The following is a 17,128-nucleotide window of genomic DNA, read 5'->3' as shown; positions in this document are numbered from 1 at the left end:
CTTTTACCGCTACTCATCATTTAAAACAGTCTCTTTTGTTCTGTGCTATCAGCGCAGGTTCATGCGGTTGTTGGCTTCTGTTAGTTGTGCCTGATGGCTGTTCCTTGGGGTGGCTCTGTTCTGTTTTTTTTTTTATTAAATCATAGCTGTGTACATTGGGCTCTGTTCTTTATTTGGTTTATAATTTTTTAATTTTTTTATTGTGAGCTGATCTTGAGGAAACACTTTTCCTCACAGGAATTCTATGTGCCTTAGGTTAAGAAGTAGCCTTAAAGAGTGGCTTGCATTTGGGCACCCCAGGGATTTTACTTGTTTGCAAATAGACTTTTAAGTTACTATCTTAGCTTAAGATACTTGTACCAGGAGAGGTGGTGTATGTGGGATCCTATACCTATATAGGTCACAGATTGGATTTTGATTTTTCACTTGAGATATTTTCCTTTCCTCCCAGGGCTTCCATTAAAGACAAACTTCAAAGTTCCTTCCCTGGCCTAATGGGCAGTGAGATTTTTGCTTCCCTTCCATGGTGGTGGCATTTCCAGAACCCTGGCTCTATGCAGGTCTATCAGTTCTAGTTCCCTCCCTCATACAGGCCCAGGGTCCTGTCTCCTGCCTTGCAATGACCTTGAGAACCCAGCTGTCACCCACTAGGGTTTAGACCTAGGCCTAAAACGTCCCTGGAAGTCAGCTCATTAGCTCACTGCTCTGGCTTTGCATCATTTAGAATCTGCTACCCAAAGACTTCCTTCTTACTTTCTGAAATTCTGTTGTTCTACCTTATGCAGCCTTATAATGTGTTCGTAGTGGGGAAAGCACTTAGTCTGTTCACCGTGTGGTTGGAATTGGTCCTCCTTTTCTTTCACCCTGCTCTCCTCTCACAGTCCAGACCTCTGTACCCAGGGGAACATCTAACGCGACATCTGCTAAAAGCCCTTGATTTACCTTCCACCACGACCGATCTGTCCAACACTCAAGACTGATCATGTTGTATTCCTGTTTATAACTCCTCATTGGCTTTCCACTGCCTAACGTGTGACGTCCCCACACTTCCCTAAGGTATGTAAGGCCTCCTAGGAGCCAACACGTTTCTTGCCATTCTCACAGTCACATGCAAAGTTCTGAGGGCTCCCTGAAATCACTATACTGTCTTACATCTTATCTTTGTGCATACTCTTCCTTCTCGACTCTGCTCCTCCCTTTGACTGCCTGGGTTTTTTTTACTCATCCTTTAAGATCTGCAGCCTCCAACATCCCTCCTCTGTGAGCCTCCTTTTGCTATCTTATATCATTGCCCTCCTTGATTTGACTTAAAATGATCTATTAATATCTGTCTTTTTCTAGCTCCTTCTGGTCAAGAGCAGTGGATTAGTGCTCTCTGTAATCTGAGTTCTTTTTCTAGGACTTACATATAGGATGCATTCAATAAATATTTGGTGAAAGACTGCCATGTTTGTAGTAGTATTTGAACTTGCATACTTAGAGTGCTAAATTACTGGCAATCTTATTTCTAGTGATCTAAAACTGGAGTAATTTGCCCAGAGACTTGGGCAAGCAGCTGGAGGTTGTCCCAAAGGGCTGCTATTACTGCCCCCAGTAAGTAACAATGTCATAAGGAGGAAAGTTGGGTGTGTCACCTTGCCTTCTGAGGTCTCCATTTTCCCACTGTAAAAGGAGAGAATTAGACCACATGACCCAGCACCAATAGTTGATAATTTTAGAAAATGATGTCCATAGCTAATTGACCTCTTCCACAAAACCCGTGGTGCCATTGGCTGGTTTTGACACCAAACCACATCGCTCTCTTTATGGTTTCACTCTGTTCTGTCTCACCTTGCAGATGGGTCAGCCAGAGAGGCTGGTTGTGGTGCTCCGAGGCGATAGACAGGGTGTTGAGGGCGACAATGAGGATCACCAGCCAATAGAAGACCTTGGACTTCACTATGTCGTGGCACTTCCAGCGAAAGATACGGTTCCATTGCCGCCAGTGCCGGCTGAGGGAGGAGACAGGAGGATGGTGGCAAAGCGCTGCTCTGCTCTATGTCCCATCTTTTTTTTTTTTTTAGACAGAGTCTCACTTTTTCACCCTCAGTAGAGTGTTATGGCGTCATAGCTCACAGCAACCTCAAACTCTTGGGCTTAAGTGATCCTCTTGCCTCAGTTTTTTTTCTTTTCTTTCGTTTTTAGTAGAAATGGAATCTCACTCTTGCTCAGGCTGGTTTCGAACTCCTGAACTCAAGCAATCTGCCTGCCTCAGCCTCCCAGAGTGCTAGAATTGCAGGCATGAGCCACCTCGCCCAACCATCTATGTCCCATCTACCTGACTTACTTTCAGACAAACTCCAGCCATACTTAGTCAGACCACCCCTTCTCCCCTCCAGACCCTGAGAGAAGCTAAGGACATGAGCTGTACAGGCAGATTAATTAAAATCCTGCCCCTCACGCCACAAATTCTTCATCGTTTTCTTTTCTTTTCTTTTTTTAAAATTTGTTTTGTTTTGTTTTGTTTGAGACAGAGTCTGACTCTGTTGCCCAGGCTAGAGTGCAGTGGCACCAGCCTAGGTCACAGCAACCTCATCTCCTGGGCTCAAGTGATCCCCCTGCCTCAATCTCCCAAGTCGCTGGGACTACAGATGCCTGTCACATTGCCTGGCTAGTTATTTCTATTTTCAGTAGAGACCAGGTTTAGCTCTTGCTCAGCCTGTTCTCAACCTCCTGAGCTTAAGCAATCACATGCCTCAATCTCCCAGAGTGCTAAGATTATAGGCGTGAGCCACTGTGCCTGGCTTATAGTTTAATTTTAAATAAAGCAGTGCTGAGATATTTTGCCACATTTTGCCCATTATAAATTCTTCAACAAATTAATATTATCTGGGGAGGGTGTGCGGAAATGGCACTTTGATAGTACAATCTTTTTGGAGAGTGATTTGGCACACTTATCAAAGTTCAAATTCCATGTAGCCTTTGACCCAGAAATTTCATTTCTAGAATTCTGCCAGTGGAAACGGTCATATTTATGTACAACTGTTCCCTGAAACACTAGTTTCTAGTTTTATTGCCAAAAACTAGAAAAATTAAATAATTATGATATATCCATTACTGTGGAATACTTTAATACTCAAAGATATACCAAAAGGAGATGAGGAAAAATTATTCTCAATAGATAATTTTAAGTAAAAAATATAATTCATGAGATCATAGTATATTCTATTCATTTATTTAACAATTATTTGGCAACACCTCCTATGTGCTAGATACTGTCCTGGTCTCTGTAGTGACAGTAGTTAATATAAATAACCCTGTTATGTAAAAAACAAAAAACCCCCAAAAAATCCTGGCATAAATTCAAGCGGGATGAAAGCACAGAAAGGGCCTTGGAGGCATACAGTCTGTTACCATGGTTACCTCTTTGAAGGGTAGTGGGGACATTCATCTTTTCTTTGATGTATTTCTCTATTGTTTAATTTTTCAAAATCATTATTATGTACGATTTGTAAAAGGAAATAACCATCAAGCAAACAAACCCTCCTCTAAGACAAAGGCAGGCAAGAGAGCTTGGAGTGTCCCCTCGTGGCTGGACTCTTGGGCCGGGGGCCGCCTCCTTCCTGTAGAGCTCCCCTGTTTGCACTGCCTCTTTGCCGTGCTCGCTTTCCCTCTTCCCTGGCAGAGGTGTCCAACATCAACTACCTCACCCAGCTCCACCCTGGTCAGAGAGCAGCAGCAAACGTGCTCCCTCCCCGCAGGAGGCTGGCAAGGGTATATAAATAGGTCATCTGCTAGGGCCCCGCTCTGATCACCTGAGGGTCTGGTCACTGCTGATGCCTGCAGAGCAGGAGCTTGCCCTGTTTGCAGAAAAGCTCCTTTTCTAGGGGATCAGGAAAGTGTCTCTAAAGCCACTGAGGGGAAGGTAACTGGATTTTAACTCCATGTCCCAGGGAGATGGGGCCTGGGGGGACTTTGGGGTAAGGAGCAGATACTCACATGAACTGGATGATCTTGTTCAAGCCTGCAATTTCATAAAGGCTCTCCGTGTCAGAGCCACCTTCATCCAAAAACAGTCTCCCTAGGATAGGAAGATATCATCAGCCAGGCTTCAGGGCCTCTGGGCTGGACACACATGGGCTGGGGCACCCCGAGAAAGGCCCATTGACCAGCGACTCCTACAACAATGGGCCCTGGGTGAGCTTTCCTGAGACCTGGAGTTCCAAGAGCTAAAGAGCCCACGTCTGCTAAGGGGAGGCTGTATGGGCGGGCAGCACGGGGCTCTGGGTGGAGCTCTGGGCCACCCGGATCCTACCATTTTGAGGTATAAGGCTTTAGGCAAAGCCCTCACACTCTAGGGGCAAATGTGAGCCCTCCACAGGGAGCCTCCCAGGTCTGTTGGAGGGTAAAATGAGGTCGTGCTCTCTGGTACAGCTCAGAGCTGAGGAGGATGGCAGAAGCTGGCCACAGCCTTCAGGCCCAGACCTTCTCTCAAGTCCTCAACGTCCATGACCTCGCCCTGTGTGATCCAGCTCATGTAGCCCCGAAGATCCTCTTCCAGCTGCTGCTTCTCCCGGAGCTTTTGGAAGGTTCCTCTGGACTTGGCCTTCTCCCGCTCCTTGGTGAATTCCCTGGAATAGGACAGGGGAGATGGGGAGGGGAGGGAAAGAACAAATGGGAAAATTGAGCTTCCTAAGTACACATAGCCCTGTTCTGGGGCTGCCTGAGCCACTTCTTCTGGCCCTGGGTGTCACCTGAGGTCCAGGTACCCTGCCACTCTCCCTCCCTGTCACCCATCCTTCCCTCCAGGGACTCCTCAGAGCACTTCTCGCCCCTCTTCCTCATTTCTTTCTTCTCATCCATCTCATTTCTCCTACCTTGTCTTGAGTTACCCTTGGCCATTAGGGGTTAATGACAAGGTAGTCACAGTCCTCTGACCTAATTGAATCAGTCACAGATCCTCAAATTTGCCATTTCCTTGACCCCTTAAGCTACCCTAGAAATTCAGTTTTTCACACAGACCTAGGGCCTGGAAAAAATTCTCCTGGGCCTAAAAACCCAAGTGGCAGTGCTGGAAGGAAAGGACGGGAGAGTCAGTGAGGGATCTTCAGGCCAGCAGAGGGCAGCCCTTGGCCACCACCACCAGGCGAGGCCTCTGTGGGTCAGGGAGGGACAACCGCAGGCCCAGAGGCTAGGAGGGGTGGACTCACAGGACAGGTCGTGTTACATGGCAGGGTGGGGCCCAGGCAGGGGCTCTTAATCATTTTGCGTCATGGGCCCTTTGATAGTCCAGTGAAACTATGGCTTCCTCCTCAGGATAATGTAAAATTCATAAAATAAAGCCCACAGCATTACAAAAGAACCAATTTCAGCCATATGTCTCTTAATGATGGGGGACACAAATGCATCCTTGGGTGATTTTGTAGTTGTCTGCAAACATCACTGAGTGTGCTTACACAGATCTAGATGGGATGGCCTACTCCACACCTAGGTTTTGTGCTCTAGCCTATCACTCCTAGGCTGCAAACTGTACGGCATGTTACCGTGCTGAACATTGCAGGCACCTAGGCATCATCCCTAGGTGACAGGGATTGTTCAGCTCCATTACAATCTTATGGGACCACTGTTTTAGTGGGAGCTTTAGCCACTTGAGTCAGTGACTGACCTTCCATTGACTGAAAGGCTAATACGTGGTGCATGGCTGCGTATTAAAATATAGTTATTGAAATACAAACAAAAAAGTTGTTACAGAGTAAAACGTGTTTTTTCATTAACTCATTCATCAGCAAGATCTAGGTGCAGATCTAACAGCTATCATAATTTCAAAGTACATGGTAGTGAGTGTAAATAATATTTGCAACAACTGTAATGTGATGTGTGATTTCTCTCAGGACAAGTCATAGGCACTGCTAATACCACTGTGGTTTATTGCCTAGGTTCATTTATATTAAAGGAAACATTAAAGTTCACATAAAGCAATAGAAATAAAGGTAAGTTTGTCCTATCCAAATGCACAGACCTCTGAATTGTGTCTACAGGCTGCACGGAGGAAAGGTTCTGGGGTGGACCCAGCTTCACCACTGTGACTGGGTGGGTGGAGGGACCACAGCACAGCTCTCCTAGAGGAACAAATCTCTTTAATAATGACCATCAGTTCTTACTGCTTACTATGTGCTGGATTCTGTTTTAATGACTTTATGCATTGACTCATTTAAGCCTCATGACAACACTATGAAATAGGTACTGAAAAAATTTCGAGTTGACAAATGTGGAGACTGAGGCATGGAGAAGTTAGGTAGTTAGGTTAAGGTCACGCAGCCACCAAGTAGCAGTGCAGGGATTTAAGCGTGGCAGTCTAGCTCTGAGCCTCTGTGCTAGACCAGAACGCTGCGCCACCTCTTTCTGCCGAGCGTCCCCTTGGCACACCCAGGGGCAGGAGGCTGGAGTCCCTGGGCTTCACTCAGAAGGAGTGTCTGAGTATGGGGAAGTCTCCAGGGGAAGGAAGGACAATGAATAATTAAAGGGCTCCTGTCTCCTCTTCTGTCTCTTCCTTGCTAACTAGGGAAGAAGTGCTCTTTGTCCCCACTGGGCTGAGGGGAACCCAGGGATGAGCCAAGGTCTCGACCCACAGCCCCTGCCTTGCTCCATCCTTCCTCCTTCTCTTCCCTGCCCCTCTTTCTTCTCCCCTCCTCTTTTCCTTCTCCTCTTCTTTCCCCTCCCTTTCCCCCTCTTCTCTTCCTCCCTCTCCTCCGAGCTGCCCTTGAACTTTCTTACCCACTCAGGACACCCAACACCAGGTTGAGGATGAAGAAGGATCCCAGCAGAATGAGGGTGACAAAATAGATCCAGGGCCACTCGTTCCCGATGGCGTCGTTGACCTGGTCCAGACAGAGGTGTGAGGCTCGTGCTCTGACTTGAGAGCACAGGTCCCTTTTACTGAGTCTGCCCATCAGATTCTACCTAACCCCGGGGCACATGGAGAGAAGCCACTTGGGACCAGTGAGGGATTTTCTTTTCTCCAGCCTGATGACCTAAGAGCTGGGCTGGACTGACCCTCTGAAGGAGGGCCTTGCTGACTGTCTACCTAGCCCAGGCAAGAGCTGACCCATTTTGCTCTCCAACCAAGGGTGTCTCCCAGCAGCTTCCCCAATATTCTCTTGGACTCCACATCCAGTTGGTTGCTTGCAGCTAAGATGTTTTGAAATGAACAACCTCTGTGACACTGGACAAGTCACCCGACATGTTTGAGCACTATTCCCATCCATCTAACAGCAATACTGATAAATGCTCTCTCTCCTCGTAGACTTATAACAGAGGTGAAATAACACACTTTGACATTTTAATGATTTGTTCCCCTAACACGCACTTATAAGAAATATTTATACTAATCCTTTATATTTGCAAAGCATTTGACAGCTTTACGATTTTTTCCTCCACAGACAGTGTCATATCGTGATTAAGATTTCTGAGTTGGTGCCAGATGGATTAGAGTTTCATTCTTGGCTCTGCTGTTTGCTAAACTCATAACCATGAGCAAGTCCCTTAATCTCTCGGAACCTCAGTTTGCTTATCTGTAACATGGAAGCAATGCCTTCCATCATTGGAAAATAAACTAAAAATGTAACCCAGTTCTTCAAAACACCAAATAAATAATATATTCTCATATGGTATTGACTATGTGCCAGGCACAGTTGTAATTCAGTTAATCCTCCCACTAGCTCTATGATGCAGACGGTATTATTTTATAGATAAGGAAAGCAATCTTACAGTGAGTGACAAAGGGAAAGACTCAAAGGTCCCTTCATTCTTCAAGGAGTCTGAGATTCTAGGGCTTAGAGTAGACCCATCAGAAATGAATCACTCACAGCCAGGCTTAGGGATTGAGACTAGAAGTCATAGAGATTCGGGTTTCTATTCTTCGCCTGCCTCTTGTGTCCTGCACAAACATACTCTATCATGAGGGTACCTTGAAAGAGGTTGGGACACACCCCTGGGGATAAGGAGGTTCCCCAGGGAGGAACAAGAGGGAGCTTTAGCCACTTGACTCAGTGACTGACCCCCAGGTGAAATGACAAGCCCTCCCTATCCACACCCCTTGCCCAGACCCACCCAGTAAAGGACATCAGTCCATCCTTCCATGGTGATGCACTGGTACACCGTGAGCATGGAGAAGCCAAAGTTGTCGAAATGGGTGATGCCATGGTTGGGCCCCGGCCAGCCTCCCCGGCACTCGCTGCCATTGATGGAGCACCGGCGCCCCGAGCCCATCCTGGCGCAGGGGGATGGCTCCTCGTTCTCCACCGTGGCCACAATATCTAGAGGCAGAAGGCAGAGTGAACTTCAGACAGCAGGAGGAGGAGGACGATAACAGGAGAAAGGTGCTTCATAGCAATTTAAAAGAATCGAGCAATAGGTCTAAAGACACACTGCTGAAAATGCTAAAACCTGCCCTACATGGAGCAGATGGTGACAGATGAAGAGGAACGCTTGGGGCCCAGGCTTCAGCAATGGGTGTCTGAGGCTCCAGGGCCTCATGTGGGGGTAGAGGTCCTGCTTCTAGGATTAATCGTTCTGTGAAGTGCAGTCTGTGAAACAGGAGTGATGCAAGTGTCATTTGCACTCACAGTGCTTTAAATAAGGAGGCAGCTGCCTGGCTGGAGCAGGGTTGGGGCCAGGGTTCAGAGCTTTAGGCTCTGTCTGGGGGCAAACCAGCTGCTTCAAAGGTACTTGGCCAGGCTGTACCATACACTTGTTCTAAGGGACAAGGGTCTCGGGGTCTCCTCTCTGGGGAAGTTTCCACCGGGCCTGAGCCTACATTCTTCATTCCCTTGGATGATGCTCTCTTGTCTCTGAATCCTGCTCTTTTGATGCCATCCTGGATCCCTTTTATCTTAGGAAGATTTACAGTCTCCTTTCATGTTTGGAGATTAGGTTGGCTCATCAGAACTGGAATGCCTTCCCTTACCCAGACTGACCACGTGGGCTCAATGCCCCGGAGATGGAAGGGAGGGGACACGATGGTCCTGAGGGGCCCTGATTTCAGAGAGCTTCTAAGTGCTGCTGGTCAGCATTCAAGACCTTGTGAGAACACCAGGGAGACCCGCAACTTTGGGTTGAAGGTGTAATAGAAAGTGCCCTCCTATCTGTCCTGGCGATACTTACTACAGGATGTAGATTGGTATGGTAATGGGAAAGGCTGAAATGGGAGCGGTCAGGAACATGGCCACTAAAAGCTTTACCAGAGTTTAGTCTTGTGGGTTGGGTTTGGGAGTGGCCTTGACTGTCTTCTTATTCTCAGTGGGCCTGAGTAGATGGGTAGAGTCTCCTGAGACACTGCAGGTTGAGGAGAATTAAGCTGGTGGGTTAGAGTAGCCAAGAGAGAGCGTGTCTAATACAGGTCACCTCTGTCTGGTCCCACGCAGTTTCCTGCGGACCCCAGTGTAGGTGATGCTTGGGCCCAGCAAGCAGGGGTGTATAGAGCAGCGAGTGTCAGGGTATCCGCCTGTTCAAAACTATTTTCTTAATAATACTAAGATGTTAGTTACCCGTTCGTCTGTCATTCTCTCAACAAATATAGAGTGGAATTTTCTAGAGGTTACATGATATGTGATGTTGCAACAGACTGCATACTCAGGTAGATGTGAGATCCATCTTCCAGTTACCAGATTTAAAAAACTTAAAGAAAAGTAAAATAAAATAAAAACAATATAAAATAAAAAAGAAGTAGATGTGAGAATCCAGCAGACTGTTATCAAGCCAGCCGTTAAAGAGATTTGCAAAAAATCAAAAACAGTGTCACCACTCTGCTTCTCACTAAATATTTTTGGTTTTGGAAAATACAGTTAATTTTCATAAACATATAAGTAAGAGGCCTGTCCCCTCTACATCCCCAGGGTCATCTAACCCTAACCATCACCCGAAGCCATAATGTTTGCTTGATGAATTAATAAATTAATAGGATGACATTTTACTCCGTTTTCATTTCTAATACCATGACCATCAGCAGATCAAACGTATACCGTATGAACAAAAGCTCTTTTAGGGCCTCAATAACTTGTTAAGAGTAAAAAGGGATCCTGAGGCCAAAAAGTTTGAAAACTGCTGGTTTACAAAGTTTGGCCCAAATATATGTGGGCCTCCATGTAGATTATTTCTGGCAACTGAACAATGACTCTTGGGTGTTTTTTTGAGGTTCCATTCAGAGCCTTCTCTGTGGGCCCTGCCCTGAGGGGCAGCTCAGACTGAAGCTAAAGCTATGGCTGCAAGAGAGAGTACAAATACAAAAGTCAGGCTTATCCTAAGCCTGGGTCCACCCCCAGCCCAGAAAGCCGGGAAGATACCACATCATATGTGGGGATGTTGGGGGTGTTCCAGACTAAGCCATGGCCCAGACCCCTGCTCACTTTCCTTGCTCACTGACTCTGGCAGAGCTGACCTTCCTCCAACTCCCCTTGTCCAGGAGAAACCCATTCCCAGGGTCAACACGTAGGCAAAGCAATGGCCAAGCCCTGGAGTTCCTTCACTGGCTGGGGCGGCGCCCCCTTCTGAGTTTTCCTGCGGCCTCTCCCACCTCCCCACTCGCCCAGGAGCTCACCTGTGCCAATGAAGTAGCAGGTCTTGTGCATCTTGCCCTTGAAGAGCTCCAGCCCGATGATGGCATAGATGATGACCATAAAGAGGACCAGCAGGGCGATGTGGAACAGGGGGAGCATAGCCTTGAAGATGGAGTTGAGGACCACCTGCAGGCCTGCACCAGCAGGCAGGGAGGGGAAAGAGGAGTCACCACCCGTCTTGGGCTCATGGCTCTCCCTCTCTATAAACCCTGGGAAACCCAGGAGTGCCAAAATAGGAGGGGGACCCAGATCCAGGGACGAGGAAGCAGGGTGAGAGAGGGGTCTGCAGAGGCATGGCCACGCACTGGGAACCCCAGACACCAGCCGCAGGGGTCTGAGCACTCGAAAGGCTCTCAGGGCCTTGACGTCCAAGCCAGCTCCTTTGCTGCTCAGTGGGGCTGTGTTGCTTTGGATGACATTGACCTGTTCCAGAATCACGGTGAAGACCCTAGTGCACAGAAGAGGGAGAGAAGGGGCCCAGGAGTTGGATAAGCCACTGTCCCAGTGGCATGGGACCCCATCTGGACACAGGGGACTTTGTGGAATGGTCTAGGGGAGAGATGGCAAATATGGTTCCCTAACTGCTAACTCTGACAATTTGGTAGTGCCTGTCCAGAGAATTTTATGTAAGAGACTTTGAGATCAAGTTCAGTCTCAGTAAAAAGAGTATTGTGATCCATTGTAATGGGCACTGAAGGGGGGTTGAAGGATGTTTGCCACAGACATGGTCCCTGGTAGACGGAAGGCTACCTATCAACCCCTCACTCAATAGGGGGAGAAATTCCAGAGCAAGCTCTCCCTCTGGGATTTTCCTTATGTGTGCTTTTTCTTTTTTTGGTAGAGACAGGGTCTTGCTCTGTTGCCCAGGCTGGAGTGTAATAGCACAATTATAATTCACTGCAACCTCAAATTCTTGGGCAAAAGGGATCCTCCTTTCTCAGCCTCCCAGCTTTTTTTTTTTTTTTTGGCCGGGGCTAGGTTTGAACCCGCCACCTCCGGCATATGGGACCGGTGCCCTACTCCTTGAGCCACAGGCACCACCAGCCTCCCAGCTTTTGGGGTAGCTAAGACTACAGGTGTGTGCCACCATACCTGGCTAATTTTTTCTTTTTGAAGAGAGGTGTTCTCATTATATTGGCCAGGTTGGCCTCAAGTTCTCCTCTGGCCTCAACCTCCCGAAGTGCTGGAATTACAGCCCACTATCCCAGCCTGAACGTTCTGATTGCCCTTATATTTTCTTTCCTACTCACCTCTCCTTCCTCTCTCAATTTACTCAAACTTTCATTATCCTTTCGGGTCCACCTCAAATCCCTTTTGCTATAAATCCTTCTGACAACAGAACCCCTGAGACACATTTTGTATAAAACAACCATGTGCGGTGAAGTCTTGCTTTTTGACATTCTATTATTCTGTGTGCATTTGTCTTGGCTTCCAACCAGGGCAGTTCATGAAGCACAAAGGCCGATTCACAGACTTCTATTTTCCCTGTTATGCTAAAGCAGCACTGGATAGTTAGCCTGTAAATAGTGCAATACTTATTGAATTGAAGGTCAGCATACTGATTAAGAGGGCAGCCTTTAGAGCCAAAACTGCCTCAGGTTGAATCCCGGCACTGCCTCAGCCAGCTGTGTGCCCCTGGGCAAGTTGCTTGACTTTTCTGTTCCTTAGCTTCCTTATCCATAAAATGGAGAAGAGGAGTGTTGGGAAAGTTAATGAGATGTTCTATGAAAGCACATAGTAAGTGCTTGATAAATTCTACTATTATGATTAGGTGATCCTTACTAAAGATAATGGTATGAGCTGAACCATGTCCTCTCAAAATTCACGTGTTGAAGCCCTAACCCCCGAAGTATCACAAAATGTGACTGGATTTGGAGATAAGGCCTTTAAAGAGGTGATTACGTTAAAATGAGCTCTTTGGTGGGGGCCCTAATCCAATTTGCCTGGTGTACTTATAAGAAGAGGAAATTTGGACACATAGAAGGATGCCAGGGGTACACAGGCACAGGGGAAAGACCGTGTGAGGACACAGTGAGAAGGTGGCTGTCTGCAAACCAAGGAGAGAGGCCTTCGGAGAAACCAAGCCTGCCAATACCTTGACCTTGGACTTTCAGCCTACAGAACTGTGAGAAAATAAATTTCCATTGCTCAAGCCTTCCACTCTCTGGAATGTTGTTATGGCAGCCCTGGCGAACTGACACGGGTTACTAAATATCCATTTTTTGTGAATCCAAATTGCAGGTGCTCAATATAGGTCCACAGAACAAATGAATAAATGACAAAAGTTGAAAAACTTATGAACACCCAGAACCTGCTGGCAACCACACCCATCATTTCCAATTCTGATCAATGTTAAGAGGATAAAGGAAGATACAGCATCTGTCTGGCGAAGGGGTCTGTGACCCGTTGGCAGTGGGGCAATGTTTCACTCTCCACCAACACTGACCACACCCCTGTGGGGTTCAGCCTGGAGAAGGCTGCTTCTTGCCTAGGTTGGCACAGTGTTGGGGTTCTACCCCACCTCTGGGGTGCTAGGGGTGCTGGCTGGGCATAGAGGCCTCAGACAGGGTCTGACCTCTGATCCCAGCACACCCAGGTCTCACCCCAGGAAGACAATGGTGAAGTCCAGCACATTCCAGCCACTGCGCAGGTAGGCATCCTGGTGGAATAAGAATCCGTAGGCAATGATCTTCATGGCGGCTTCAATGGAGAAGACGATGAGGAAGAAATATTCCAGTTTCTCCTGTGGGAGCAAACATGATCACATTTCTCCTCTGAACTCTCTGAATACCCCTCACATCCATTCCTGCCCTCTTCCGTCCGGCCACACTGGGTTCCTTGCTATTCCTCAGACACGCCTGCCCCAGGACATTTGACTTGCATTTGCTGATCCCTCTGCTTGGAACACCCCACCCACACTTCATCACTGCCTCCTTCCCCACATTGCCAGCTCTCTGACTTTCTATGGGTCTTTACTGAAAAGTCCCCTGAGACCTCTCCTGGCCACCAAGTGCAATTTGAGCCTCTGCTAGCATTTAATTGTGTCTCATTAGCATTTATCCTTAGCTTAAAAATTATACACTATATATATACATATATATGTATATTCTTATCTTGTTCATTATCTTCCCCACTGGAATATAAACTCTAGGAAGGGTGGGGATTTTCATCCATTTTCTTTACAATTCTACTTCCAGGGCCTAGAATTGGATAATAAATTAATGATCCTGGGCAGCCTCAAAATGAAGGCCCCCTAATTTATTCCAGTTTGGGTATCTTTCTTCTCCCATCATCCAGGGGACTGACAGGTAGGAGGTGAGGCGGGTTTCTCAGAGCTCCAGGGCCTTCCCTTCTGGTCAGGCCTGCCTTTTAATTCATTTTTCTGTAACCCTCCCTCCCTGCCCTCTGCCCATACCACCTGCCCCCCATCAGTGGTCTGTGGACAGCCACATGAAGGGGACAAGTGCTACTACGCAGGGTGGGTGAATGTGGGTACACTGGGGGGAGCTTGAAGCTCAGCCCCACCCTGTAGAAGGCCTTACTGACTCCTTCAAGCCCTTCCCTGGAGCCTGATCCTCTGGGTTACCCTATCCTTTGCCCTGTCATCCTCCCTCCTCCTCTGGGCCCAGGCAAGAGCTATTTCTAACTGCCAAAGCCTTCCAGGCTGAAACTGCTCTCCTCGCAGCCATCCAAACCCTGGCTTGGTGGCTTCCAAGAGCTTTGGCACCCCTGGACCTTCCCAGACAAGTACAGTCTCTCAAAGGGGTGCTGACCCAGCCTGCTGCCTGGGGGTGCTGACCCAGTAGTACATGAATCCAGGAGGGGTTTGTGTATGTGTGTGTGCGCGCACACATGTCTATGTGTGTGTGTGTATCTTGACTGGTGGCCCCTGGAGTTACACAACAAGGTGGCCCCACAATACAGCCCCCAGTCATCATTAGTCACTAACACCCACCCCCTGAAAGCATTCCCTGGGACCAGGGCCTTTCTCCAGAAGCACCCTATGGAGCAGTGATCCTCAACCTATGGGTCGTGACCCCTTTTTAACAATGAAAATACATGGCAGCGTTAGGAAGGTTATTAGAAGGAATAACTCATACTATGGATTTACAGCATGGAACTGGACACCACGTTAACCATTTGAAAGAAAGTTTATGAAATATTTTTACTTCTAGGTGTGTAGGTATGGAAGGCAAGAAAGAAGTTTCCAAATGGCTCAGTAATATGAACATGGGCCCAGAAATCTCCAAACTTTTCCTTTAGAGAATTTTCCTGAAAGCATAATCTCCCTTTCCATCTTGGAGGAGAAAACTGAGGCTACTTGGGCTAGCCGTGCTTTCCCTAATCTCATCCCTTATTCCTTCTATTAATTTGCAATCCCAAAGAATTCTCCTTCTTTCAGAAAATGGTAAAATGAGGATTAAAATCTTAGCAAAGCCATGTCATTCTGCTAAATGGCCTGGTGATAGAGACAGTGCCTAGCACTGGGTGGGAATCGGGGGTCAACCCACAGTTCCATGAATGGAACTGCAGAGGGAGTGCTGAGGGAAGTAGGGTGCAGGCAGTTGGGTGGGTGGTCTCCCCTCCTGGGCAGAACAGGTTTCCTGGGAAGCACACCATTGGTCACCAATGGTCAAACACACCATTAAGGGAAAGGAATAGGGAAGAGGGGGAAATTAAGTCAGCATTTAAATTTGAAGGTTGCAGCAACCCTAGGGGACAGGCAGGAAAAATGGGGTTGAGAGGAGGAAAAACAGGACCTAAAATAGATGAAGCGCTCACAGGCCGGGCAGCCAGCCATGTACACCGGAGAGCTGTCTGCACCTGCCACTGCCTGTCCAATGGCCGCCTGGCTCACAGAGAACTCGTCAGGGGCTGTGGGCCTCACATGGGCTCACTCAGGTTCCACAGCCAGTCATTTCCAATGCACTGCTCTCCCCTTCACACTCCCATTGCCTGGGATTACAGCTCACTGTCACAGAACCTGGGTGGGCACGTGGAAGAGGGATACGCCCATTCTTGCGCCACATCGCACAAGATCAGTCTCCAGCCTGAGCTCAGTCCCTCACAGAGGAATGAAGGGTAGGCATGCCACAGATATTTATTAAGCTCTGGACTTTCTCCAAGATCAAAGACACCGATCTTCCCTAAAACATCACAATTTCCTTCAGCACCCCTCAGGAGCCTGCCGTCACCAGGTGGGGGGCTGTAGCTGTATAGCATAATGGTTCTCGCCAGCACAGCTTTGGGCAAGTTTCTCAGCCTCTGTAAATCTCAGTTTTCTCATCTGTACCCCTGAGATAACCATAACTACACCGAAGAGTCATCTTGAGGATTAAATGGCACCTTGTAAGTGTCTACCACTGCCTGACACTTAACAAATGCTTGATAAATCACAGCTACTCTTATTAGACACCTGGGCCTTGGGGAAGGTCTATTTCCTGCCCATACCATGTCCTGCTGGTTTCTGTTGTGTTCTATTCATTTTCACAGCTCACCAGAGCTTTGCTCTGTCCTGCCTCAAACTCAACAAGTGGGAAACTGAACTCCTCTTCCCAGTGAATCTGCTCTTCCTCACCTATCCCTTTCCTAGCCAGTGGCTTAAACCAGAAACCCTGGGAGTCTTTCCAGACTTCTTCTGGGTCCTGCCATGCTCAGGTCCAGGCCTCTCCACCCTAACATCTCTGAATCCATCCCCTCCTGTCCTTTGGCACTGTCTCTGCCCTTGTTTGATCTGCAGTGATCTACTGCCATCTGTGCCTCCTCCCCCAGGCTCTTTTCCATACAGATCTGTCCCCTTCCTTGCCCACAAGTCTGTGATGGCTTCATACTGCTCCCAGATAAAATCCAAATGCTTTTCATGGCCTATGAGGCCTTCTATGATGGGGCCCCCCTTGATGATTTCTCTGGCCTCCCCCTGGTGGGCTGGCCATGCCACCAGTCAGTCATGTGGAATGATTTTCAGGTCACTAGCTCTCCAGCTGCCCTACAGTCTGTGCCTCTGCTCCCTGCTGACCCCTTTGCCTGATTGTTGTGAGGCCCACCACCCAACCAGGTCTCTTGTCTCCTAAGATCCTCTGACCAGCCTGTCCACAGGGAGAGTCAGCCCTGTGTGTCCCCACAGTCCTCTATAACTGCTCTTCACTGCCTCTGCCACAGGGGCAGGCAGTGGTAGACACTTACACTTATCTCCTGCTGTCTCACACGTGTCCCTGATGGTGGGGATTCTTTATGGTTTCTCTGCCCCAAGGATAAGAGAGAGGTGACACTCCCCATTGATAACAGCCTTTGGGGATGGGGACCAGGGTGAGTCTCCAAAGAAGGCTTCTCAGGTCACTGTTGGTGGTGTGTGAGGGGAGGTTTTGTGGCTTAAAACCCCTCTTAGTGGTCCTGATGGCCTTCCCATGGGGTATATGTTTCCCCCACGCCCAGCAGAAATTTTCTGGGCTCAGAGATTTTGCCCTGACACTCTCTTTGCCTGGAATACTCTTCCTAGATTGCCACATGACTCACTGTCTTCTTTCTTTTGGATCCCA

General features: G+C 48.0%; 1 protein-coding gene across 1 annotated transcript in view; it reads right to left on the bottom strand.

The window, feature by feature from the left end:
• CACNA1S (calcium voltage-gated channel subunit alpha1 S) overlaps nucleotides 1-17,128 on the bottom strand; it is a 68,353-nt gene that overhangs the window by 37,734 nt on the left and 13,491 nt on the right. Inside the window, exons 3-10 of the mRNA XM_053606750.1 lie at nucleotides 13,196-13,335; nucleotides 10,898-11,040; nucleotides 10,574-10,726; nucleotides 8,089-8,294; nucleotides 6,754-6,857; nucleotides 4,465-4,610; nucleotides 3,979-4,060; nucleotides 1,831-1,991 (exon numbers count right to left, since the gene is read on the bottom strand). Coding sequence (XP_053462725.1) covers nucleotides 1,831-1,991; nucleotides 3,979-4,060; nucleotides 4,465-4,610; nucleotides 6,754-6,857; nucleotides 8,089-8,294; nucleotides 10,574-10,726; nucleotides 10,898-11,040; nucleotides 13,196-13,335 — 1,135 coding nt within the window. The remainder of the gene's footprint in view (nucleotides 1-1,830; nucleotides 1,992-3,978; nucleotides 4,061-4,464; nucleotides 4,611-6,753; nucleotides 6,858-8,088; nucleotides 8,295-10,573; nucleotides 10,727-10,897; nucleotides 11,041-13,195; nucleotides 13,336-17,128) is intronic.

This window comes from Nycticebus coucang, chromosome 10 (genome assembly GCF_027406575.1).
Source record: "Nycticebus coucang isolate mNycCou1 chromosome 10, mNycCou1.pri, whole genome shotgun sequence".
Taxonomy (NCBI): domain Eukaryota; kingdom Metazoa; phylum Chordata; class Mammalia; order Primates; family Lorisidae; genus Nycticebus; species Nycticebus coucang.
This window is presented reverse-complemented; position numbering and strand designations above follow the sequence as displayed.